The sequence below is a fragment of the Pseudopodoces humilis genome, chromosome 4 (genome assembly GCF_049639895.1).
Source record: "Pseudopodoces humilis isolate 2021_Gansu_Grassland_sample_001 chromosome 4, ASM4963989v1, whole genome shotgun sequence".
NCBI classification, from domain to species: Eukaryota; Metazoa; Chordata; class Aves; order Passeriformes; family Paridae; genus Pseudopodoces; species Pseudopodoces humilis.
This window is the reverse complement of record NC_142203.1, coordinates 64,702,266-64,729,048: the sequence shown is the minus strand read 5'-3', so window position 1 is coordinate 64,729,048 and position 26,783 is coordinate 64,702,266. Positions and strand designations below refer to the sequence as shown.

At 40.4% G+C, this 26,783-nt stretch overlaps 1 protein-coding gene across 6 annotated transcripts; it reads right to left on the bottom strand.

The window, feature by feature from the left end:
- Positions 1-1,218: 1,218 nt before the first annotated feature.
- On the bottom strand, positions 1,219-26,717 carry DAB2 (DAB adaptor protein 2). 6 transcript variants are annotated; one of them, XM_088054056.1, is made up of 15 exons: positions 26,542-26,717; positions 14,322-14,448; positions 12,437-12,576; positions 11,712-11,810; positions 11,267-11,398; positions 9,290-9,373; positions 9,018-9,041; positions 8,707-8,754; positions 8,450-8,512; positions 7,017-7,640; positions 6,011-6,164; positions 4,886-5,413; positions 4,345-4,436; positions 3,394-3,461; positions 1,219-2,655 (listed from the first exon to the last, which is right to left on the bottom strand). In XM_088054056.1, exons 2-14 carry the CDS (start codon positions 14,413-14,415, stop codon positions 3,399-3,401), a joined length of 2,145 nt encoding a protein of 714 aa, XP_087910182.1. In that variant the 5' UTR covers positions 14,416-14,448; positions 26,542-26,717; the 3' UTR covers positions 1,219-2,655; positions 3,394-3,398. The 6 variants fall into 6 exon arrangements, with proteins under 6 accessions (XP_087910182.1, XP_087910183.1, XP_087910178.1 ...); XM_088054057.1 differs by having other exon boundaries at positions 14,322-14,441; XM_088054052.1 differs by lacking the exon at positions 26,542-26,717 and adding an exon at positions 25,638-25,656.
- Between the last annotated feature and the right edge of the window lie 66 nt (positions 26,718-26,783).

The following is a 26,783-nucleotide window of genomic DNA, read 5'->3' as shown; positions in this document are numbered from 1 at the left end:
AGTTTTATTGTTTTCCTCTTCCTTACTTTTTGTGGCAGGGTGCGGAGAGTGTGTAAAGTAAGGCAGGCAAATTTCCCCCCTGCACAAGCTTTGATTTGGATTATTTCATTTAAAGAAATTTTCACCTGCTGCAGCCTCAGCTTGATGAGTCCAGTTACAATAAACTCATTATTAGGCAAGAATGCAAGACACAGACACTTGTAATATTGTATTGTTTCACCAAAACTGCTATCACAGTTCATGGTTCTTTAAGATGGAGACTCTAAGTAAACAGCTATTCAAAGTTAGCTAGGAGACCAGCAAGCATCTTTGGCCATCGTGTAGGAGGGTCTTGCTCTAAATGAGTATCCTGATGGCCATTTCAGAATCTGAACAGCAGTGATTTAAATCCTTAACTCAAATGCTGGTAAACATATTCCTTCATATGGGCATTAAGGCAGTCAGTTATCCTTTTCATTTTAATACTAAATTGTATGTTGTCAGGCAGTCAAGAAGATTAAAAAAACCAAACCAACCAAAAAAAAACCCACGAAACACAAAACAAAATCCCAACAAATCCCCAAAAAACCAAACAAAACCAACGAAAAAAGCCCCACTGTGACTCTGTAATCCCCCCTTAAAACCTGTATTTCAAGCTGGATAACAAATACTTTGCAATGAATTGCTTTTAACCCCTTAACCGTCAAACAATATTAGAAATAAGCTTTACAATTATTCTAAATATTAGAATAGTCTAAAACAGCAGCTTAATAACAGATTTATTATTTTTATAGCTATCTCTGTTGAAGGAGTTATATAATTTCCTCTGAACTCAAGATGTTCTGAGATTTCCCAGCATCACTTTAGATCTCCTGCAAAGCTGGAATACAGAAGGTGCATTATTGAAACTTCTGAGTGCAATGCAATTTAAGTACTTAGCTCCCATGGCTCTGCAGAAAGAAGCAGGAAAGCATCTTTAGCAGCAACAAGCTCAGGCTGAGCAGCCCAAGGGACAAAGTTCTAGTGACAGTTTCTACTAAATCAGTTGGAGATTTTATTTCTTAATATGGCACAGCATTTTTTGAACAGCTCCAATGCAAGAAGTTACAAAGAAAGACACTTTCTTCAAACAGCTACAGAACCTGTGAGGAATGCTTTTCAGCAGGCTTTGAACTTATGATGTCAACTAGACCACAAGACTGACTTAACAGAAGGCAGAATTAACAGCCACACTGATGCTTATTTGGTATGAAGAGTTGCTTCTTTTTAATGTCATTAAGTAACAGATACTACAGTTTTATATAACAGTGTAACACCAATAAGTTTCTACATTTCCAGTTTGAGACAAATACTTAAATTTGTGATTTTATTTTTTTTAAATTTTTTTTTTTTGCATTACAGAAAGTGCAAGAGAAGTTTGTATACACAACTAATTGCATGACTGGCTGAATTGGATACTAAGGCTGTATTCAAGTTGACTTTCTTAGCTCTCCAGTTTAGCAACAGCTTAGGCATTTGATTTAACAATAACATTTCAAGTTTATACTGAACAATAACAGAAATAACTTCTGACACATCAGTCATCACCACTGGCCAAGAATGTAGCTGTTACAGGCAGTCGTAACTGGTTCAAAACCCTGTTAGTAAAGAGGCTCTTGAGAAGAGGCATGTTTTCCAAAAGATAGAGTACTACCTCACATTAATAGCACAGAGATGGTGCATCTGTTCACAAGGAACCTAGGCATGGAGTGAAGCTATTTTGGTGTTTTTGTTTCCTTGCATGCTGGAAACATACCTCACTACACCATGACGACTCAAACTTCATCAGCACATCAGGGATTCACTGAGATGTAAGCAAGAACCCTACCTTCCTGTTTCATTTGTTTGCCAAGCCACCTTAATAGAAAAGTAATCCTAGTAGATTTCCCTCCCTGAAAACTGCCATATTAGCACCAAGACAACAGTTAGTGTCCACAACTACCTAAATGTTCTGCAAGAAGTTTTGCAGCTTACAGTGTAGGCCTCTAGTACTCAGGGCTTCAGCAGCGCTGTTACAGACCCCGCAGTCCCTTAATGACACATTTATGGTGGAATGATACTTTTAGTTAAATAGAGTAATATTATTTTCCTCTACACATAGTTAAATTTTCGTGGCTAGAAGACCAAGTCATCTGTCTAGTCACCAGTTAGAATTGAGTAGCATCCACTTTACAACTGGCTGCTGCTGTCATAATGGGCAACTGACCTAGTTGTTTAAATGTGTGGAGTTTTAGCTACTAATTCAACACCCTTATGCAAAGGCAACAACTCTCCCCTAGGTACATTAAGTTCCTCTATTTTGGGACAGTAAGTGCCATATAAAGGGAAATGGTACAAGACACATTACTCAGTGCTGCCAACCTCTCTGTAGAGGAGTGCAAAGAACTAAAGTAAAGGTAACATCCACCAATTTCAATTTGGGTTTTCAGCGTGAGTCAATATCCCCATTTGCTTTGCCCTGAATTATCATCTTCACAGCATGTTCTTTGAGGGTCCATGCTTCAATCCACCTGGATATATTTTAGATTGCAGACATCATGAAACAACAGCAAGAATAGCAGACAGCAAAGTGAAACACGTAGAAAAATCATGTTGAGAAGAGGTCCAGTTATTCCATTTGTCCTTTTCTGGTTATGCCTGGTATAATGGAAAGGAATTACTGTTAGGGTGGCTATGAGATGTGCTTTTTTGCTTAAACAGAGCCACTAGGAACAAAACTAAAGCAATAAATATCAACACTTGTCTTCTATCAGAAGCTAGACAGTATTTCAGGGGCAGACTGGAAGGTATGGCAGAAGATTTGCTGGATCAATAGACCATGTTCTTCAGTCAATGAAATTTCAAATTACATTAGTTTCTAGCAACAAAAGTGCTTGTAACAGCTTTTGATTAAAAATCAGAGTAAGAGTCTAATAGCCTTATTCTTGTTTTATTCCAATTTACTCAGAGTCCAAAACTGCAGTTGTTAAGGTGATTAAACTTCAGAAAGCTGTACACTGTGTACAGGGCACTCTATTCCAACATTCTCCCACAGATATCTGAAGGTATTAAAGTCAGTCCCTCTGAGTTCTGCAGCAAATATACAGTCACTATTTTTCTTCAAGAAAAGGAAATCTAGATCTGTTGTGGGCTTGGAATTTGAGTCTGTGGAAGAATTAAGTCTTTATTTCTAAGAAGCTGACTAGGCTTAGACAGAATGCAGCTATATACAAGTCTGATAGAGGTACTATACCAGAAGTTCTTCCAAGCACTGTTTGCCATATTTCAGAGAGCATTAGTATTAAGCTCCTGCAGTTTTTAGCTATCTCTTTACTCTACATTTCCTCAATAAATTTCAGAGGATGAAGTAGGTTGGCTTATTAGTGGAAGACTTACCTGATCTATGCAAATGGGTTGCCAAATTCATGACCAAAAGGACCAGAAGGTGGATTCTGAGATTCCTTCTAAGGAAAGAGATAAGCTGTTAGTGGATTTCCAGTTTTCACCAGTTTTACACTGCAAAGCTCTACGAGCTACTTCCTGTTCAAACACCTAGAAAGAATACTTCAGAGCACCTGCTAAATACACATTTACCATATTCTTCAACAAAAGATAGGGGGTTCTAAGCTGTGTTAGCTGTTATGCTAGTCCAAGGCAAGGTATTTTTCAGAAAACCATGTTTGCTTCCAAACACTCCTTTAGAGCCAGTGTAGTCAAGATGAGATGTCTTTTAGTCAAATGCTAGAAGTCTTAAATCAGCATTCTGGAACTGGTCCAGAATTTTCACTGATGGCTTCAAGTGCTCTGTCCCAGATAGAGTGATCTAGTGAAGCCACCTTCTCCCCCACAGAGTCCTTAACATGGAACTTCCCATTTGTTCAGCTAGAGAGCTTCACAATCCACAACGCTCAGTCTGTTCTAAAGAGGGTTATATATAACCAAAGTGGAGTATTTCTGCAACTACATTATTTGATACTCTTTTGTAGAGGGTCCCAATACTGAAGAACTTTGCACCTTGGGAAACTGGTTGCGAAGCCAAGCCAAATGGAATAATGCTTTGTTAACCTTCTTGCAACAGTTACTCTCTACTAGATTACATATTAGCCTCAAAGATGCAAAAGGTTTTTGTTGTAGCACCTCTAAAGCCAGAACTAAACTAGTGCTCAAACAGGCACCACAGTTACTAAGGAGAAAAAAAAAAAATTGATGGCTTTTTTTGTGGTGGTAATGTCATTTAGAGGTTTTGGTTTTTTTTTTTTTGTTTGTTTTTGGGTTTTTTTGCTTGCATTTTGGGGTTTTTTGGTTGTTTTTTTTCTTTGTTTCTTTTGTTGGGTTTTTACTACTTACAGATGAGGCAGCGAAAGGGTCTGTTTTATCTTGACTTGCAAACAGGCCATCAGCTGGCAGCACACTTTGCCGAGGAACAGGCTTTGGTGGTTCTAAAAAAGAGAGACATACTGCTATAATCACTTGACATAATTAACAAGAACTCAGGTCTACTTGTATAGCAACACCACAGCTCATCAAATTAGAAGCACGCACAAAAAAAAAATCACATGGAAGTTGCTTGGAGTCACAATATTAACTCCTGCTTGTCCCTCACTAAGCTTAAATCAGATGGAAATTCTAACGTTCAGACTTAGGTTTACCTCGTTCTACTCAAGTCATCTAGGCACTAGGTGTCAGTATTTCGCCACTGCCGCTGATCAAGTCTTCAATTTAGTAGTTGAGACAGCCCTTCAACCCTCTGTTTCAGTAACCATTAACTCCAAAATGCTACCAGTCATTTTGGCAAACAGCTTGCTAGCTTCCATTTCATCATGATCTTTACTATCTTTTGAAATGCCTACTTTACTACTAAAGTAACTGCTGAAAACTCCAGAAGCACCTGAAAGGCTTTGCTGTTCTCCTCTCCTTGCTGGTACTGCAGGTGGCTTTGTCAGCTGGAAGTCTTTGAACATTTCCTTGACATCCTTCATTTCTTTATCCCCAAGTGGATCCAGAGCAATGAATGCATCGCTCTCTTTCTTGGACAGCTCCTTCTGCTGTGTAGTTCTGGGTGGTGGCTGAGGTGGGCTAGCTGCTGTTGACATGGAGGGCAGAGCCGAGGCTGTCTGAGCTGGTAGTGTTGGAGATGTGAACACACTGCTCTGGAAGGGATTTACAGCACTGGTTGGCTGTGCCCAAGAACTAGGTGGAACTTGTGCTGGCTGTGACCAGAGACCAGAAGACTGAGTGGATGTGGCACCAAAGGATGAAGATTGGTTCCAGCCTGGCACTGCTTGAGTACCAAAGGCAAGTGGTTGAGTAAATCCTGGAGACTGCGCAGACATCATAGACCCATGGAAGACTGATGTCGCCTGAGTGAAGGAAACTGTTTGCGGGGTCCATGGTGATGAAGTTACTGGCAAACCACCTGGGGGGAGATTGTTGTTACACAGCACTTCAGTCATCTGAAGACCATAAGCAGGAGCATATCAATTCCGTAAAGGGTACCAGCAAAAGATTTTTGTGTACTGTTTGTGAAAATCTCTTGGTTTGCACTTAGAAATCAAACTATTTGGGGGAAAGAAGCGGGGGAAAAGGGTTTAATTTATTACTTTGCTGCATTTCAGTGCTGCAAGGACATAATTGAGGTTGCTGTAAGGGAAGGACAACCATAGTTCTAGCACAGAAGTGACAGGTGGATTTGCCACATAATAATCATGTAAACAGAAGTAACTAAGACACTGTGCAGCAACATTACCCTGACCTTACAAGTACTGCTTAGCTCACTTAAGCCTTGTGTACCTGAAGTAGGAAGCTGCTGTCAAAATTAAAACAGTTGATTGTTTTAATCCTGATTCATTTAAGGATGCAGAATTAGCCCTCTATTTGCTGAATGTAATAGTTTACGGCAAACAGCACATGGATTAAAGGGTACAGCACAAGAAGTAAAGGAAAACTAGAACCCATGTTTTGGTGTTAGGAGATATCTTGGAGTGGAACAAGACCTTTATTTTTGCAAACTAACCTAGACCAGTCAGTGGAGATGCTATGGTAGAGCTTGTTTTGAAGAGGTCCAGTGGACTAGTTGGCTGAGCTCCTGCCTGTGACCCTGAGCTCAAGTTAAGGCTCTCCGTAGATGGCACAAAGAAGTCTGAGCTGAGTAAGTCATTCGATGCAGTCTAGAAAGAAAAATATAAGTGAGATGCCATGGTAGAACACATGCTAGCAAGATCAGGGCTCCCTAGTCCAGAGCTAGAAGACTTTTTCATCTAAAACAGAGGAGGGAGTTTTGATGTATCATTTAGAGTATAAGATTTTCAAACATCACCCTTTTGTTCATGCTTATGGAAATACATGGCATTAAACAGGTAAAATATGTAGTAGTCATGAGTCAGCAGAAGAAGAGCAGGACTTAAAATGGCTGAATTATTTGCTACAAGTGAGCTTCCCTCTGCACCCTACCCCTTTAAACACTACTGCTTAGTCTGCAGGAAACCCCTGTGGTTGTCAAGGCCAGAAGAGTTTTGCATAATTTAAGTACAAGATAAATGAAGCTGATCCAGAGCCACCCTGTGCCTAGTCATGCAAGCCACTGAAATTTCCTTCAGTAGGCAAATACTGAAAAACTACATGGGTTTTGGTAAGCCAGTACTGGTATCTTATTGTTATGAAACCCTAGGTTGATGGGCATACATACTGCTATCATAAATGTTATACTACTATCATAACAGATTCTGGCATTATATCAAGTGTTAATATGCATAGCAGCATACTTACCAGACCTTTACAGGAATATGGCAGCATTAAAGAAGAGAGTATAGAATTTAGTGACCATAGCTACTATGAAACATTCGTAGATACTAGAAGGCATCATGGCTGCAGAGAGGTTAGTGTGAGCAGAGCAGGCAGAAGTAGATATGTTGCAAAGCTAGGTATCCAGTTATACAATAATAAGAAAGAAAAGCTTCCTTCAGCCAGCTTCTCCAAGTAAGATCATGCATATCACCATAAATTACTTGAACACTGTTCACCTTGACAGATCTCCTTCCTCTTCCTGGCTTGGTACTCTGTGGTGGTGGGCTAATTGTTATAGGCTCATGTGGCATGAATTGGATATTGTTTTCAGAATCCAGCTTTACTCCATTCTGCAGAGATGTTCCTTTGGAAGCACCTTCCACAACCAGTTTTGTTGGGACTTCAAGAAAACCATTCCGTTCTCTCTCTGGTATCACATTGGGAATTCTTGCTGCAGGTGACTTACTCTCAAGTGGCCACAGGCGTGTTAGTGCTTCTCGTTTGCCAGTTCTATTAGAGATCTGGTCAAACTGTTTATCAAAGTAGTCAATATCACCATTTGAAGCACCATTACCCCCTGATGTAGTTGGACTTCTCTTCTGATCAGATTTTAGAGAATCAAATGAAGGTGGTGCAGATTGGGCTGGCTGTGTGAAAGGATCATCACTGAAAGGGTTTGGATTAGGTGTAGGAAAGAAGCTGAGATTGGTAGAGAAAGAACTCTCAGGCAAGAAGGGTGTCTGTGCCTTTGGTTGTGGAAGAGAGGCTGTGATGCCATTCAAGAAGAGATCCTCTTTTGCAAAGGTTTGTTTGGTCTCAATTTCAGAATTAAAATCCACTAACAGAATCTCTTTAGCCTCCTATTTTTTCAGAGAGAAAAATGAAGTTAGTTATACATAGATTTTGCTGAACAGTGAAAAAGCTCAAAGAAAATAGCTGAAAAAGAAGAGATCCAAGTACCCTATACATTATACCACTAAACAGTCAAAATCACAAAGGCAGGCACTGCTGTCTATAGTCAAATTACAGCTATTTGGTCTCTGAAACCCAATACTGAAACATCCGTTTTCAGATCCCACAGTTAAACATCATATTCTTGGTCTTCAGTCTAGTGACTGTAGAGTCAGTAAGAACTAATTACACAAACTTTCACTTGAGTCAAAGACCCCTGTTTGAGTCCTAGTCCTTAGTTTTGACAAGTTGTGAAATCCCACTGCCTTAGTAAGACTTCAGGTTGCAGACTCAACTTTAGAATAACGCTTAAGAGCTATTGCCAGTGGAAGGTAACATGTTATTCTCCACCAAGCATGCAAGGGAAGGGCAAGGCTTGGTCACTGGCTGGGTTGACAGCACCAGCTGCATCGTGCTGATGGTGTCTTATAGTGCCAGATTTAAAATTATAGGATTTTTGCAGTCATACTGAGCTATGATAAGGTTTTGCACACCTTTGTGCAATTAGGCCAAATTTTGAGCTAGACCTACTGGAATGACATTAGTAGAATTAAGTACTAGAATGACACCTAGTGATCAAGTGGATACTTCTAGAGCCCTACCCCACTAGTACAGTGATGATTGCTGGGCAGATGCCTCAGTGAATGTAGCACTTATTACTAGGACTGAATTTGCTTCCTAAGAAAAAGGCAAGGCAAGTAAGCTCGAGTCTACTTACCGTGGGGCTGCTCATATCAGGGGGTGTTGACATATCCCCAAACAAGTCCATCTGGTCAACTCCCTTGAAGCCAGAAATATTGAAAGAATTGGCATCTGTTAGAGCTCTCACAAGAAGAAGCATCATGCAGATTTACTTAAAATCTGCAGTAAGCACTATAAACACTATCTATAAACATTGCATTTCCTACACATTATGGAGACAGTCAGTTATGAACTTTTTAATGGCATCAAATGACATTTTAAAATTGAACCTACCAGTTTTGCCTTGTCAGCTTGATCAGCAGGCAGTTCTTCACCACCATTCTGTAACAGACAGATAACAATGTCAGAAATAATTGTAATTTCAAAATTTGCCTTAAGCAAGGCTTTAAAAAGCAAGTAATGAAGAAGGGAAGCATGATAGAGATCACTATTCAGTATTAGTTCCACAGACTCTTTTCACTTCCATTTCAATGTAATTGGGCACCTGATACTGCCTTCATAATGCTGGCAGCATAATGAAAGTCAAAGTTAGATGTGGTGTAGCAGCATATCTAATCAAGAGGGGCTGAGTGGAAGTGACCTACCTCAGTCTTACTTGCTTCTTCACTCTAAAGAAAAAAGGAAGACTTTTAATACCTAAACATCACGTAGGATACCAACAAAAGTCAAATTCTGTCACTTTGGAGGAGCTTACCAGACCCAGGCAGCCAGACTGGTAGCACAACTGCCAACCAATAGCTCCCAGTGTTTCTGGGTTTAGGCAGAGGTTAGTATCAAGTCTTACAAGAGCCCAAAACTCAGCCAAAATTGAAGCAAGCTTTATGCAGAGTCATGCAGTTTCTATATTTTTACTCACCTTTTTCTTTTCTTCTTCTTCCTTCTTCTTCATATTATAAATTAGTTGGAAGAGGTCCTTAAGATCAGAAACCAGAGGCTCAGCCTGGAAAAGAATGTAGATTTTAGGCCATGTACTACTTTCACCTGGACTTCTAAAACGGCAATCTGTGCAACAAGCCGAACTTCCCTAAACGGTGCAAGACTTGGGTTGAGATAACAGGAAAAGCAAGAGCTTAAAGACCTGTTTAGTCTTCATACAAGAGTGTGCTTATGCAGAATCCAAGGGGAAGGGACACAGTCGGTGTAGAACTAACTCTTCAAAAGTGGCTGTACACAAATTTGTGCTAACATGCACAAAGGTTTTGTGCTAAAACTGCGCAAAGTAACAATACTTTTTATATTTTTGCTAAAAATCTGGTAGCAATACTTCTTAAGTGTAAGCAAGTCCTAAAAGTGCAAAATTCATCCAAGCCTTCTGGTAGTCTCCTTGCATTTGTCTGTTTGCTACTGACTCTAGCACTGCGTGTGGAGAAAGCTTCCACACATATTACTACTTCTATTTTAAACAGTATACAAATAGCAAATGAGCCAGGTGAGCATAAGGCAAGATTATCATCTCCTCAAATGTGTGAGGCAGAGACCAGCTTTAAATGGGATCTGAGACATGGTGACAGTTTAATGTGAATTAGAAAGGCAGGGCATGCCCTGTACATCCATTAACAAGAATGCTGTCGAGATGGTGACGAGTTCAGCTACACTGCTTTGGAACACTTGTGTCAGGCATACAGCAGCTTGTCAATGTCTAGAGTAGGACACATCCCCATCTTCAGCCACTACCACTGGCTCAAGCAGAGAATGCTTTGAACAGATCTCACTGTTTACACCTGAGCACCATCCTCTCCCAATCAAGGGGTTTAGACGTGCAGCTGCAGGAAGATCCATTTCAAGAATTATTAACTTTAACAAGGAGTAGAGCTGCAGCAAACTAGATCTGCAGAAGTCCTTGCTTCTGAGCTCGGCAAGTTTATGACAAAAACACCTAGTAGCAAGTCAAGACCTGTCTAAGACCTGGCTGAGCTTAAGGGCTGGCAAGCAGCACCCTGTGGTGAAATGAAGGAATAGACTCCAGAGTACATACAAAAGGCTTTTGTGCTTAATCTACAATTCCACTGAAATCAATACAATTATTGGTCAGAATGCTGACAAATTCAACAGACTTAGAAGGCCTTGTAGCTGTTACTGAAGTAGTAACATGCTCCAACAAGGAGCTCCTCAGTTATATTATTATAAAATCATAATAAAGACAAGCTGATAAACAAAAAATACCTAACTTCAGGTTGTTTATGAAGCTGAATAATTCTTAGTGGTATTTTTAAGTAGCTTTTTCCAGTACTGCTTACGTACAGATTCCCCTCAGAGAGATTAACCTTGCACACAGGATTTCTGCATGCGAGGAACTTATCACAGAAGGATCAGAATCCCTCCCAGCAAGTTAGGGTTAAGAGGACCTAGGAGGACCAGACATATCATTTACAGGCCCCAGAATCATTGTTCAATTAATAAGTGATTTTCCTGCTGCACAAGGCAAAGCATGACATGAACTAGGCTAATGTAGTTCTATATTCCTGTTAATTCAGAATGAAACTCTGGCTATTTTACTTAAGAATTAGTACTTTCACAGTGGGAAGCCTGTGTTAATGGCTCTGTTCATCTCACTAATGACTTTCATGGTACATAGACAAGCATTGTTAATCATAGTAAGCAAGATTACTTGAGTGCTTTTATTCTGGACTACAATGAAACTGTGCAAGACAGAAGCCAGTAGTGACACAGACAATTCCTACTGTCTTTCTTTCAATAAAATCTATCCATGCATGCTGGATTCCCCAAAGGAATTTTGTGGGATTTACAGCAAAACACTAGACCCTTATCACATGTTAAATGCTTACACAACAACATTATCCATAGCATGTGAAAGAAAGTGTCTGATTCATACCTGTTGGGCTGTTTTTATGGCAAAAAATTGGTGCTGGCCTTCTCCTCCACATATATAGCCGAAGGCACGATTGTCTGTTACATCCCGAGCAATAAAGGAGATTTTGTTTACTGGATGCTCATGCTCTATAACCTGGAATTGGGATAAAAATAACTATTGGTTTAAATATCTGGAAATATAATCACCACTGTTCTGTGTAGTTAGAATGATTGGGACTGTTAAAAATCTTCAGTCTAAACCTCGTATTTATCAGCCTTTGACTAACTACAATAAGATGCAGCTGTCTTCTGACAGGAGTTTTCAGCATCATAAACATTTCAAAAGCCAATTTTTATATGTGGAAATGGGGTACAGTGCCCAAGTAAGAATCTAGTTCCTATTGCTTCAACATCCAGGTGCCACACTAGCCTTAAGAATCACATTAAGAAAATAAGTTGTATCTTACCCCAGTTTTCTCATCTATAATCTTGATTCCAGAGAGGGAGATGTTTACCCAGATCTTCTGTTTGTGTTGACCCTGGGAACGGGCTGCTGCTGCCATTCCCTAAAGAGAATGAATGCCAAAGTATTGATGAGACTTCTGTTGGATTGAGCTTTAACTTGTTCTTTGTAACATATTATTGCTTAGGTCTAAAGTCATACCACAGATCTAGGCAGTTTTCTCTGTCTTAGATTCTTAAAACAGATTTTAGTCCACAAAACTGCTGCAGTAGTGGCATCTTTACCTGCTTTTCCAGTCTGATTGAAGGTACGTGAATGTTCAGTACTACAGAAGTAATTGGTCTTTGTTGCTGCAGGGATTAATTTATATTTTAGTTTGTCTGTATCTGAGTGTCACCACTGATACAGGATGCCAACTCGTGCTTTGAGGTCAGTGTTAACTTGCACAGCAATCACCCCTTCCCCTCCAAAACCCAAGCTCATCATTTGTGATGAAATTCATACTGTCAGCATTCATACTGGATGCCTATGGACCCAAAGGAATCTTCCAAGACTTTCAGAGAAATGTCGTTTGAGCCAGAGGTTTAGGAAGCAACATCCATCTAGAGGGTGCTGCTAGTAACTACATCACCGTTAAGCTGTATTTGAAATTTTGCCAAAGTGACTGTTTGATCTGCTTTTTGAAGGCGAACCAGAGATTGTTCCTTACGTCACAGATTAAGCCCTTACCTTCAGCTTCATCATTGAATCCTGACTCATTTTGTCTCCTCTTGCCTCAGGAACATCATCTATGCCAATCAGTTTAGCCTTGTATTTTACACCATCACCTTTGAATCTAGCCAAGAGGGTTTCATCTGTTTTTTCTGGCCCTGGAGACAGAGAAAAAGTTTAGTGGGTCTGTTTTTGAAGTTATTTTTATGTTTGGGCGAGTTGTTTTTTTTTGTTTATTTCTTTTTCTTGGTTTCTTGGCTGGTTGTTTTTTGTATTGTTTTTTTTTTTTTTTTACAATAGAAATGGCTATGTTGATATTTGTGATCTTTAAAAAATATACACCATGTCCGTGTTAAAACTGTGTCTTGAGTACAGCTGACTAACAATCCATGTGCACTGCAAGAAAATTACTCCTTTATGGTCACAATACTCTTGCAGAACGTGGCCTCAGTTCAAAGAGTGGAGCCTCGTGCTTAATGTCTGGGAGCTTCAGAACAATTGTTCACCACATAAAAGCCTAAAATATGGATAAGCAAAAGTGCTAAGAAAAAAATACCATGCAAAAATAGTACTTCCCATGGCCATACAGGGTGCTCAGTAAGGCCTTTAGGTGTTGTCCCTGTGTTCTGATGTAGGCAGATCTCTTCTTGCTGTGCAAAAATAATCTCCCAGTTCCCATACTAGAACCTGATATCAGCACCATAATTTCTACAATGAGTCCTGGTACTCTTGTCCTTCTAAGTATTTGGGATTTTAACTGATTTGTTATTTCTGCTGCTCCTGCTGGGAACTGCTTGCTTTTCTTCTCTACATGCTCAACATAGCTCATGTATGCACCTAAGTATGTATTTTTATATGAGCTAATTATATTTACATGACCTAATCTATCAAAAAATCTATTATCAGTTTCATAATAATTCTCATGGAATGAGTTTTCTAGCTTCCCTGGATAAGAATTTGTATCCAGCACAAATCTCCTTTCTGGACTGGGGGGAGTGTGGAGGCCCAGGGCCCTGTTACCAAAATGCCTCAACCCTGGAGAGGCAGAGGCAAAACAGGAGAGACACTCTTCTAGAATAGAATAAGAGAAGGCCTCCTTCCCATGGGCCTTTTACAGCCATATGTTGGTGCCTTTTGTGTTCTGGTGTTCTGATAGTGTGTGGGGATTGATATCACACTTGTTCATCCCGTTTACCATTCATGAACCCTTCCTAGAATGTTCTTCCTTCCCTTAACCCCCGCTGGCTCTGTTTCGCCACAGTGTTCCACTCCTGTTATGCCCTTATGTTATCCCCAACCCTTATTCACTTCCCTGCACCACTTTCCCTTGTCCCTATTGAACCTTGACCCTCAGATCTGCCCCTTTTGCCCCTCATTTAACCCTGTGCCCTTAGCCCAATCCTTGTTTCTCATCCCTCCACTTATTTGAGGCTGTGTTCAATAAACCAGTTGTTGGATTGGCAAACGAGAACCCATCCCTTTGTCTTAAATCATCTCTGGGCTCAGAGACACTGGTTGTTCCCTGGGATCTCACTGCAGCACAAGCTGTGACAGGGGAGGAGTCAGGTTCAAGTTCAGACTAACAGGTGCTGTGGTGGTCCAAGGTCTGGTCACCTCCTCAGGAAGCTCTTGCTTCTCTGGGCTCTTCCTTACTTATCAGGCTCAGCAAACAACTTAACAGAGGAACAGAGAGCTTTAGAACTTAAGGCTAGAAAGGAGCCTTTAATGCTAAAAGCCTAACTTCTGGTTAAGTTTATTATACTGGCATATTTACTTACTCTTCTGGTCAGCTTGAAAACTCAGTTATTTCAGGAGTAGTGGGAGGGATGATCTTAGTTTAGACAAATGCAAAAGATTAGGAACACAGAATAGAGGAGTTGTGCAAGTAGTAAGCATTTCTTACCTTTCTTTTTTTCCTTCTTTGAAGATTGTGCCTTTGGTGGAGCCTGTTGTTCAGGCTGGCTGTTGGTAGCAGCAGTTTCAGCTTCAGTAGACATGATGGGATTGTGGCCAGTTACGTTCACTGTAGGCTTAAAAATCCAAATAACAGTTAGAAGTCAGACATAGTATTTTTACCTTGAAGAAGAAATATTCTTATTGAATATAAGATTAAAATTGTTAGTCCATCAGAGTTCTGCTGACCACTGATGCCTGACAAAGCCTGAATGTGTAAGGAGTGATCATACGGCAAGTCTGGCTCAGAGTCAGACTGCACAGAGCACGAAGTTACAGCAGGAGGTGATGAACCCTCACCTCAGAAATACCTTAGCAGTAGGGCACACTGATCTACACCAACAGGCTCTACTTGCACCGATACAAGTCAATCTGTCAATCTTTAGCTTTTTTACCTTTTAAGGCTATTTATAGAACCTCAGGTATTTTGGGCTATTCTCATTCAGCACTGTCAGCTGCATCTCTAAAGTAGTGTGGGAGAGAAGGCAAGAAACATTTGCTAGGATCTGTTCCAAACACCAGTGAGGATGACACCAAAACACCCAAAAGAAGCCAGTAGATATTATTCATGTTTCTATATCCCACAAAAGTCAGAGGTTATACCACCCAACAGGTAAAACCAAATAATTTCCTCAGGCTGCAGACACACTGTCCCAGTAAGAACACAACAGAACCTCAAGCCAAACCCCCTCCACACTTGTCTTAACAAGTAATCAAGTAACCTTCAGATTTTCAAAACCCCTGCAAATTGACAATAAACTGCTGACTTTTAGGATTTACCTCTATGCCATGTGACCCTTTTCTCTCTGAGACACAAATTTAAAAAATAATTTACAGTTGCTAAGTTTTGTTCCAACACAACAGAGGTACTCAGAGAAGCTTCATAGAGTTATGAAGATCTAAATCAACACAGCAAGAACTAGATATCCACATCTGCTACAGAAACAATTCTAACAATCTTGTCTGGGATATTGCAATGGCTGTAGTTAATACCTTGAATTTTAAGATAAAAAATGAAGTCAAGAAATTGTTTAGGTGATTAAATAATTAGGCTCCCCTCTAATTACCCCTACATTCAGGCAAGCTGCTACCCCTTTACTCCAGCATTTGAGACACAACTTGTATGTGGATACAAGTGCAGAAGAACTGCATAGCCCCTTGCATTAGAAGTTTTTTTTCTCAATAGTCAATTCCTTGTTTGCCTTAGTAATAGCTGATGCTTTACCCATTACTTGAAATGTACTTTCAGGGTTTTGATCTCATCCCTGCCTTCCCTTCCTCCCCCAATTTACTGCTAAGTCAATAACAAGACTGACTCAACCAGCTTGCCACTACCTGAGTAATGGATATTAATTCTTAACTGATTCTTAACACAGGAAGAAGACAAATTCCTAGACCTTAAAGAGAGAATTTCACCCTGAAAGCCTCAGTTTCCATTTAACAAGGAGGAAGGCCTTTAGAGAACTAGCTAACCTAAGCAAAATTAGACCTAGCTTCTTACCAGATGGTTTGTGAATTGCATTTAGCATTGGTCAAGTAAATCAACAGAGATAAGGGTGCTCAAATGGGAAAGAACTGTCAGGTATACCTGTTTTCCTCTGTATGCAAGTTATCTGGCCACAGCTGGGGAACATTTGATGCAAGGGAACAAAGGTGTTGCTGTGAAAGTTTTAAGTGGTTCTGAGTAGAAAGAGATGTCAGAGAAAGAGTTTGTTTGGCAAGCCATGGTTATTTAAGAAATGTTATCATTGAAAGAGTGGCTTGTGTGTCCATTCTGACAAAAGGTCAAGAGGAAAACTATAAAGCCAGCAGGGATTTTGCAGAATACTTGTTAGAGTGATAAAACAAATTATATATATATATATATATATATATATAAAGAGTATCATTTTGGGTGGAGATAGCTTTTATAAGCATAAAGAATCCCTCCCTAGATTTATGAAGTCCTTCAGAAATAATGAAGAAGGAAAGAGAGTTAAAGTTGGACTATTAGTTAAAAACCCAATCCTATATGGAAGATTACTGTTGAGAGAATAGAAGGAAAAGGCCCAGAAAAGAGAAATAAGCCTTGCTCTCAAAAAGCTGAGTTATAGCTTTAGGACATTCTGCCTAGCTCCATTATGGAAAGAAGAAATAAGAAACTCATGGCACTGCATCCTGCCTGTCAGTGATCCTTCTTCCTCTAATTAGTAGACCTACACCCAACTGTGGTTTACAACTTGTATAACACATTGAAGTAAAATTAAGAGTCAATAAAAAAGAAATAATTTAGGAAAGAGCAAATATGCACAAGCAAGACCTCATTTTGGCAACTGTAAAATGGTTTATATCTATCTATATGTTCAGCTGTCATCTTTGAATTCAAGGGATCTCTGGTCATCATTGGCATCTGCCTCCATTGTATGGAAGTCGGACCACTAACTTTAATAAAACCAGATAGCAAAAAACACCCACAGTGGAGGAAGATGGGCAGGGATTACACAAGTGTGGCTGAACCTTTGCAAATATCCTGTCTTACTATGGAAAAACTCATTTTTAGTGTTAGCAGTGCAATTTTAGGGCTATCTGGCTACATTGCAGGACCTACTCTTATGTCTGAGATCTGGCAAAACTCATGCTCCCTGGTGAGATTTCACAACACAACATGGTAATTTATCATATCATCATAATTTATCATATATGAAAATCACCTGAGAAACAACAGAATTAGTTAAACTAAGAATGCAATGATAGTGATACCTTAAGTTTTAGCTTTCATATTTTCCAGATTCTGTACTGCATTAGTGTATATAACCCTGAACTTCATATAAAGAATTAGCAAGTTTTCCTCTCAGTTTTTAGTCAGACAAAACAATCCTCCAGCCCGAGAACCAAGGACACTGTTGCAGCTTCAGACCCCAAAAAGGATAAACAACGGTGAATTGAGGAGAGCAGTCTGGGAGGATGGGACTTCAGAACCTGAAGCTGTAACTGGACAATTGACCCAAACATGCAAATGGACCAAATTTATAAAAGTGTGAAAATGAGTTACCCATTGTCCGTCTTGGGTGTAGCCACAGCCAGGCTCTTGTACTGCCCAAGGTACAAAGGTATCCTTTGAAGGCCTTTTTAATACATACCTACTTTATTCCTTTAACACTGTCTAGCCTCTGTTCTAGGTAGCCTTTCAAGGCATCTACAGACCAAGGAAACCTTAATATATGTTCATATTTTAAGTTAAGCCACATGTCTACACTGTATTATCTCTGGCTTCACCATAAAATTTCTCTGGGGTGGGGAGAAACATGTAGATTGAGCTAGCAGTAATCTATTCTGTTCACTATAAAAGAACCTCAACCACAAGTAAATATGGATTCTGGGCTTTAAACTCAAGCTACAACTCAGCAAGGTCTTCATGACCCTTACGTTTATGTTATCTTAATGGAATGGTGTGCTTACCATACAAGTAACTAAAAGTTAAAACCTTCCATTTGTTTCTTGGGGACTTGCTTTCACAATATTCAGACTTTTAGAATTTTCTTAATCCAGCTGCAGGTGGAAGGCAACAAGATTAGAATTGTTGTCTTACACTTTAATTTTGAGGTCATCTCAAAAAAGTCAGCCAGCAAGCATGGCAAGGTTAGAGATTCTTGTGCTTTTATGCAAGCGTGAAAGGAGAGTCAAGGCTTCAGATACAGAAAAGAGCAAGTTCATTACCCCATCATCTATGTCAGCACTTAGTTTAAAGCAGTTTGAATCTTGTCCATGTAGATGAGTCCATTGTTATCACCACACCTTAATTACTCACTAATCAGTTATATGGCTTATCTTCATTACTCTGCTAAATACACTGTTTCAAAAATCCAAAGACTACAGATTTACAATGCTGCCACCTCGGGAGAAGTGCACCAAACTCTGCCTGTATCACCACATATCACACACATTTTTCTTAGCCACTGGTCAATTTACTCCAGACAGGGCTTGTAGAGAGACCACTACCTGGATCTTCCTCCTTTCCTTCAGGAACCATCCAGTGAAGGGCAGATAGATACTGATGACTCCTCAGATAAACATCATGTCACACAACACACATTCCTTGATGTACGACTTGCTACCTACTGTCTCAAGTCTGCTCTCCTTTCAAGACTTATACTTAATTTCTACACAGTTACCTTAGGAAAGTCAAAACTTTCTCAGTCTTAAAACTTCTGGCATACTGCACTCTTGGTGTCTTCTCTGAACTCTCTGCAGGGAGGGGTGTCAGCAATGGCAAGTCAGCCTTGAAATACCTGTTTCTTAGCAAGAGTTGGAAGAACATGCCGAACATTTTTGTTGAGCAACATTTAGTTTCCACTAGAGATGCTTTTACAGATATCTTTTACTTGAGAAAGGGGTGGCAACATGATAGATACCCTTAATGATTATGTTTTTTTCCTGTGCACAAGTGAATTGAGAATCTTCATTATGGCTGTAGTTTGTCATAGAATTAAGGACTGAACAGAATCCTCACCAACACACAGGCTTTTCCCCTCGTCATCAGGTGAAGATAAATGTCTCAAAGTTGATGAGAGATTATCTGAGAGAAGGTTAGGGACACCCAAAAAGATAAGTTAAACATCTGCTCATCAACTTAATACTTTGTCCTCTTCTCAGCCTGTGCTCCTTCTTTGTCCCTACAAGTACATGACTCAGCTTAAAGAGCTATTGCATGTAAATATTAACCTTGAATTAGAATCTGCAAGGCCGGGAGAGGACAAGGGAAGCTTTTACTGCCAACTGAAATACAGCCTGTAAGGATGAAGTAGTAACAGGAGGCACAGCAACAGTTCAACTGCTAAACACGCTTCTGGGGCAGGTTGTTTCCTCCCCAACTGTTCTTGAAGGATCAGTCAGGTTCTTCTGGTTAGAAGGCTATGTTAGTGAATTAAATACTTTAGTTTTCAAGCTAAGAAAACAGACTAAAGGCTAAACAGCAATTCACACAATGAACACTAGCAAGAGCCAAAGTTGTAAAGCCAGATAATCTGTTATCAGTAAATTATCTTGACTGGCAGCCTTCTGCTCACATCAGGAGTATAATAGTGCATTTGTGTGAGCCCCTGTAGGGCTGACTGACATTTACATCTAACAACTCCCCATCTGATTATCACATTTTCTGCTTACTTCCTGTTTCAATGGTAGTAGCCTTGAGAAGCCCTAGGCATGTATCAATAAATCAGAAACATAAAAGTGCTAATCAGACTTTTGCTTTTTAAACAGGATCACTCATGCTGAGAAGTCAAATAAAATATAATCTTAAATGTTTTCTTTCATTGCTAGAACACCCATTGCTCTGGTATCTGACAGTGTCTAAAGAGTTTGAGTTGAATAAACCTTCTGTAACATGACACAAGTGATTTAGATGGAACATTCCAGATGCTTATTCTGATGCAAGCATTAACATTAGTCTGTGTTCTCTATTAAAACCATCAAATTATTCTGTTATGTACCAGCATATCCAGCAACTAAGATTCATGAGAAATAATCATCTTACCTACAGGTAGGTTATACCTGATGTATTCACACTTTTACATGACAAGTACCTGCTTGAAGGCAAGTGGTAGAAGAAAGTTCATAGACAGCTTGGGAACTATTCACCTCCAGTTTTAACCATGTCTGGAATGCAAGAGCAGTATTGTCAGAAAGACGGCTGAATATATACTTTTATACTTCAGACTACAACCAAAGGTCCTGTGGTTGGTCTTATAAGAGAGACAGCTGAAAAGGATATTAAACTACACTGCCTGGCAAGTGTATCTGTCATTGCCACAATTCAGTAAGGCCAAAATTAGCAATGCACCCATCACTCAGTTCAAAAATCCCCTTGAACTGTCCTGCTTAGGCTGCAGATTGGTAGAAATGTGATTTGTGTTCAAGAGTTCATTTGCTTGATATTGTGACTTTAATTAAACCAGGGGCTTACCTTTTGGACCATGTATTTATAGAAAAACGGGATTTTACTTTAGGGAACTTATATGTATCTTTCATTTCAAGCTCCATTTGATGTTTTGTCTTCTTACCCAAGAAGTGGATTGATACTTTGTTGAGGTATTAAAGGCAGACTTATGCCAAGGACTTCCTCTGTCAAGATGAAATCTGGAATAAAGTGCAACAGTACTTACATACTGATGTTAGCACTGATGTGGAACATAGTCCAGCTGTCTTCATCATATACAACCAGTAGTGAGAAACAGGGAAAGGTGATTTTCATCTACTTAGTAAGATAGAAGTGCAGCATTAGACACATCAGACACCTCCCTTGTGCTGCTCCCTTCCCTAGTACCAGCTACAAAATAGATAAAGCTCTTAGTGCACTAATTGGCTATGGCAGCTACAGATGTTGGCATGTACCTTTGCTGGTGCAGGATCATGCCTGTGAAACCCCACAGATATCCCACCATTCAGCCAACTTGCCAGCTGCTGTTTCATCAGTTGAACAGAACAGTCTGTTCTCATCACATCAGTCTCTTCTGAACCTCCTGGTTTTTAGCAAGAACATAGAAATTCAAACTTGATTCCTGAAAGTGTTTCATACACACTTGAATCACAGCCAAGAGAGTATCACTAAGTTAGCAGCTGGGACTGAACAGGTCACACAGTTCAAGTGTGCAATTGGATTTGTACTTTTTTTATCATTCTAGTATCCTATGATTTCTGAAAAGATAATTAGTTACTTGTCAACCCAGCTACAGCAGTGCTTCTATTTTGGATTTTTCTTCCATTTGTCATAGAAATAAATACGTCTTTTGCAGGAAGATTAAAGCAGGGGGCTCAAGAGAAGTAATAACCAGGTAAAATAAGCTGTACCTGATGAACACATAGAACAATAGCAATTTATGAATGAAAAGCATTTAATGAACTAGTGCTATCTGGTTCCCTGAAGACTTGATCACAAGATGAAGGAAACTAGCACTGTCATAGTGTTTGATAGAGCTATTTTTCAGCCAGGAACTTCAGTATCCAAAGGCAGTGCCCAAATATCTAGCTAGTCAACCTCAAATTATGAGTTGTTCCAGGAATAACACAGCGTGTTGCAACAAGGCTTGATAGCAGCCTTTCCAATCTCTGTTCATTATCTATGGTAACCCAGTCATTAAACTGTTGAATTAAGAAAACCCTCTGCTTTCAGTACTAGAAGTACTAATATCTGAACTCCAAACACTTCCCTTAGAAAGAAATTGAAAGGGCACACTGGGATACCTTTCTTGATAGAGAACTATTACTTTGGAAACAGAGACAAATTAGATTAAATATTTAAATTATCCACAAGAATTTTTTTCTCCTATCAGGCTTCAAGAAAGACAGTAACCTGCTAAGGGAGCACTCCTCTATACCTCTCTCCAGTTTGCAGTTCTGAAGCCTCATAAATTAGTGGCACCTGAGCCAGAGCTCCGCTGTCTGCTGGAGCTATTGCTAAGGAAAGCATTGCTTGCCCTTGGGATGAGTAATCTCAAGCAATATGGCTTCAGTGCCTATAGTTCAACCTTCATCAATATTCCTTGTTGAGCTTCACTGGATATACCAAACAACATGGAAGCAAAGCAGTTGTTATTCAAGGCATCTAGTGTTTACTCAGATGCAACTGAGTCTGAACTGAACAAATCAAACACTTAATTTCCAACTGTACTCCTAAATCCCTCCTGCCTAGAAGGCCTGTTTTGGATCTTCTTGCTTGTTAGTATAGTGAAGGACTCTTGCCAATAACCATGCTTTTCACCCCTCCTTTTCAGAGCAGGAACTTGACACATATTGAAGCTGTTATCATAGGTTATGTCAGCTGCATACAGTTAACTGTCTGCTGCTGGCACAGTTATCCTTCTTTGCAGTTTGAGTATATGCAAGCTGTACTGAAAGAGATTGCCTGTGTTCTGCACAGTTTACTCTTAACTGTGTTCTCAACCAGTTCACAAATTTATCTGTATGAGATATAGGATTTTCCTCTATTATTCTTGCATTCACACAGCCTAAACCCATGTAATCCTGGCCACCTTGTTGAGTACTGCAGTTTGCTTACCCAGCCTGGTTATCCCAGGAGCAGCCAAAAGTCTACCATCAAACATTCATTTCAGCAGTAATTGAAGAGCACTCCACCTAGCCCCCAGATACTGTGCCTCTGAAGACACGAATTATTGTAGCAGTTACTGTCACAGGAGTCACTCCATACTGCCTCTTGTAAGAGATGCAAATTATGTTCATTATGTATTCTGAGAAGACTGATAAAAATTCCGCTTGCAGAGCATACTTGTAGGCTCTTCTACAACAGTTCCAGTCTTGTTAGGTATTATGAAGCATACTACTTAACATAAGGGTTATACTTGCCTTTAAGATTAGTTATTACCAAGGCCCCCAGCTCTCCCTTGTATATGCAGCAAGAAAGGTAATGAATAACTACAGAAGACTCAAGTTTTAAAAAGTGGTACAGAAAGACCTATACCAGAGGTTAGAAAGGATTAACTAGGAATTTTAGAGTTTCACCACAGCTCTTATAGTAGAAATCCTACTGGACAGCTAATAGAATTTCACAGATGACTGTTCTGCAGTAAGTTTCCCTACCATTATAATTACAGATATTTGAGGATGTTTACAGTACTATTCGTAAATCCAGACTATAAAGCAATCTTGACCAGGGTGTCTCTAATTTCCCATCTCTATGATAGTTTTGGTAGCATATTATAGGGATGCCACATCCCTCAGAAGCATATAAGGAGTATCTAGAGTTTACCTTCCATCAACCAGGGTAGCCGCTGTTTGCAGACAGATCTGTGATTCAAGCTACTAAAAAACTAGTCCTTACTCATACAGTGACCTTTGTCCCTCGCCTCAAAGCGCAAATGACTGTATTATGACAGGGCACAGAAGAGATCTGTAAAGTAGAAAAACAGGTTGTAACATTAAAACTACATCCCCAGTGCTCCCAACTTCTGTTGTCCCCTCCTAAGAGGAAAGTTTCATCCATAGGCATTTTAGCCATTGCCCTAAAATTATTAGGTGTGTGGCACATCAGCATTAGGATTTGAGTAGACTTTGCTAGAAGCCCAACTTCCTAGCTGACATTGTCATGATGCCTCCTGACTTTCAAGGTGAAGATCCATTATTCTGTCTTAGACCTACTTTTTCTGCTGAAGAGATAATCCTCATTTTATTGCTTAAGGATGCAACATGAACTGAGAGAACAGCAGGAAATACAGCTCCAAGGCCAATAATCTGTCCTTAACTGGCCCTGTAATGTCTGAGCTTTTAGATTTAAGGGGACATGCACCAGCTATGAAGCTGTATTAAAAGCTTTTAAAACCAATTTAAAAGTCACACGGATAATTAGCGGTGAAGATCTACTGGGCATTTCAGTGGAGGCACTTCATCCTCAAGCACTCCAGAGCATATGCAAGGCACAGTTTTTCAGATGAAGGGAGACTAGAATGGTCTAGGTCTCCATAAGCTAGGGCTGAGAAGACATGGATGGGAGAAGATGCTTCGTTCAGCACTCAGCTGCCCAGCTTGTATAAACAAGGTAATCCTGTTGAAACTTGAATCCTCTTGTTTATTGACTAGGCCTGACACTGTGCTTCATCCAGCTTCTTTATAACCCTGAGACCCTTGAACCCAAGGACAGCCTCAGAGTCAGGTTTCTAATGCCAGTTTTTCTTCTCAGTTACAATCCTTAGACACCTTATTCTATTTGATCTCTTTAACACAACACCAAGTTGTGATATCATCCCGATTCTACTAACAATCCATTAGTCTACATGCAAGATCTAAAATGCTTCTCCAAAATCCTTGCAGATTACAAGTTACCTTCAAGCTGCTTCATCATTTCTTTTGACAGAATCTAGCCAGCAAGTGGAATTTGCATCAGCACTTTTTCCAAATCAAGCTGGCTTTCTCCAGATGTGGAATTTATTGCTTTTTTACTGGCAAATTCATGCTTCTGTAGTGGTCACATATCACTATCCTTGCCAAATAAATTCTGCAAGCATTCCTAGGGTTAACCCAACTGGTCACACAAATTTCCTAAAATTGTGAAGTTTACTAGGAAAAGAGACCATCAACAGGAGAGAAAAATCAGCAGGTTTGGCAACAATACCCAACAGCTATAGTATATTGGTGCACTTTTACATCATATCTCAAGCTACGGCTCTTCTACTTTGATTTTTGAGCATCCACACTGGATTCACCCTTCCTTGATATTAAGTGCACTTATTTGCTTTCCTACAGAGACAAAAATCTACCTTTTCCATAGGTTATAACAATCTGCTTAGAGTGTTTCTTCTCACGTTTGCTTGAGAAATAGAGGCCTTGAGCAAGAAGCATAAGAAGTATAGCCATAGCAGCTACTGGTCCGCAGTGTGCAGGTAGTTTAACAAGTTATGTTCTTAATGAGAAAATAGATTGTGCAGAGATACTTAGCAGCATTGTAGATTAGACAATTGCCTTTACCTTCACAAAAAGAAATTGATGTCAGCCACATAAAGCCTGAAGGATTCAGCATTCACTCCATTTTACATTGAGCTTTCCTATGCACCAAATCATGATGTTTGCTACTTAAGCCTCTGTTCTGGTGACTCACCAGAGATTCATTTAGCACTCTCATCCTCCTTACCTTTGCTACCATTTGGTTGTCCTCCTTCCAGTGCAAACCTACTATTAATAAAAATTTCTGCTTCAGATGTGACCACATCTTCACACCATCCAGGGAATTTTGAAAAGCTGATTATGCCTCAAGAAACATCGTGCTGGAAGCCACTGCAGTGATTCTTTGAACAGATGTAGTGGGTGACTCCCTCATCAGATGGAAAGATTTTCTTTGGACTACGATTCATGTGTGCAGCCTCACCTACCACCAGGAAGGTCCTAATGGAAGCTGACACAATGACCTGCTAGCATTATAATTTCCTAGCAGGTCACTATCAGACACAATGACATCCTTTCAATTTAACATTACCTGTCAAATCTTCACAGCAAGCTAGAACACACACCTTCATAATCAATTCTCTCTAACTGAATCTGCATCTTTAATTCTGTCTATTTTCCGAGGTGTTGCCATCCTAGAGCATACCTATGGCTGTTCTTTACCATACATTGTGCAAGTCTAAGCCTTCATGCTCTCAGATTCAGTTAATTTTGGGCAGCCTTGTTTGTGAAAGTTACAGAAGACTTCTGAAGAAAAAAAAGTACCCTTTTAAGGCAAACTAGCTTAATTAGGAGAAGACTTAAAAATCCCCGACTCTCAAAATAGTAAAATCAGTCTTACCAGTGAATTTGCAGTATGCATTCGAGTAACCAGTCTCAACATTTTTGAGGGGTAAAAGCTCCTTACAGAGAAGTCCAGCTGAGGAGATCTGTCTATGTTGGCAACACCTGCGTTTATCTTACGGCTCGCTGCACTGGCACTGTCCCAACATTAAGTGTCACCATATAATGGACATTAGACCTTTTATATCATCACCTGAGAAGTCAGTTTCTCTGTCAAGATAGAAGACTAGTTGCAGATGATCGTCAACATCTACAGCTATCCCAGTTTACCCCAGACTGAAGTTGCACGCAGAAATTCACCGGCAGACAGAAGAGTGCCCATCAAAAACAGAACAAAACCCCACTCCCGCTTCGTAGCATCCTAACCTGTGTTCTCATTATCTCTGCTATTAGAGAGATTCTTTCATGCTAGTTGTTTGTTATAGCTAACTAGTTATAAGAAATAGGAAATTTAGTGCTTATATAGTTAATCTGTTTAATGATTTTAACCCCATCCTCTCCACACACAAAACCGAAAAGGCGCGTTTATATCGCTTTGCCCTCATGCTTCCCCGGCCGCTCGCCTGGCCCGAGCCAGGAGCGGGATGCGGGCGGCTTCTACCTCTCCTGAGGCGGGACACGGTCCCGCAGCCCGGCTCGGGCCCCATCGCCGCCACCGCCTCCGGGCGCAGCGCGGCCCCGCGGCGCCTCTCACCCGCGGCTGCGGCGCTGAGCCCGGCCCGGGGCGCACGGAGCCCCTCCGGAGCCCCAGCCCGCAGGGGCACCCCGCGCCCCGCCGCGGGCACCGACTGTCACGTCGTGGCAGAAAAAAAGCTCCTTGCCCCGGTGACAGCTCCTTCAGCCCGGTATCACCCCCCTCCCCGGCTGTGCGAGCGCCGAGCCCAGCTCGCAAAGCTCCTTACGGGCTAGATCCGTGCCGCTCCGTGCATGATCCGATGAGCGCAGCCGGTAGCCTGGCTGGGACCGGGGCCCCGGTTAAATATTCGGTTGCACTCTCGCCTTGAGATTAGTCAGCCACTCACAGCGAGCGATATGGTTTTAATCAGATGCTGGCAGCTGAGGACTACCCAGGAATGCGCTGCGATGTTTTTGCTGCTTGGTCTTGGCTACTCCCCCTCAACGTGTCGGTGCTCACAAGTTTAAC

Bases quoted from the DNA above. Each gene is read 5' to 3' on its own strand.
- DAB2 (XM_088054054.1), bottom strand. From the start codon at position 19,965: ATGAACTTTCTTCTACCACTTGCCTTCAAGCAG. The intron at 8,755-9,017 runs GTAGGTCACTTC...TGTCTGTTACAG, and splicing joins AAGAAGCAAGTAAGACTGAG to AATGGTGGTGAAGAACTGCC. The intron at 3,462-4,344 runs GTAAGTAGTAAA...CTCTTTCCTTAG, and splicing joins ACCCTTTCGCTGCCTCATCT to AAGGAATCTCAGAATCCACC.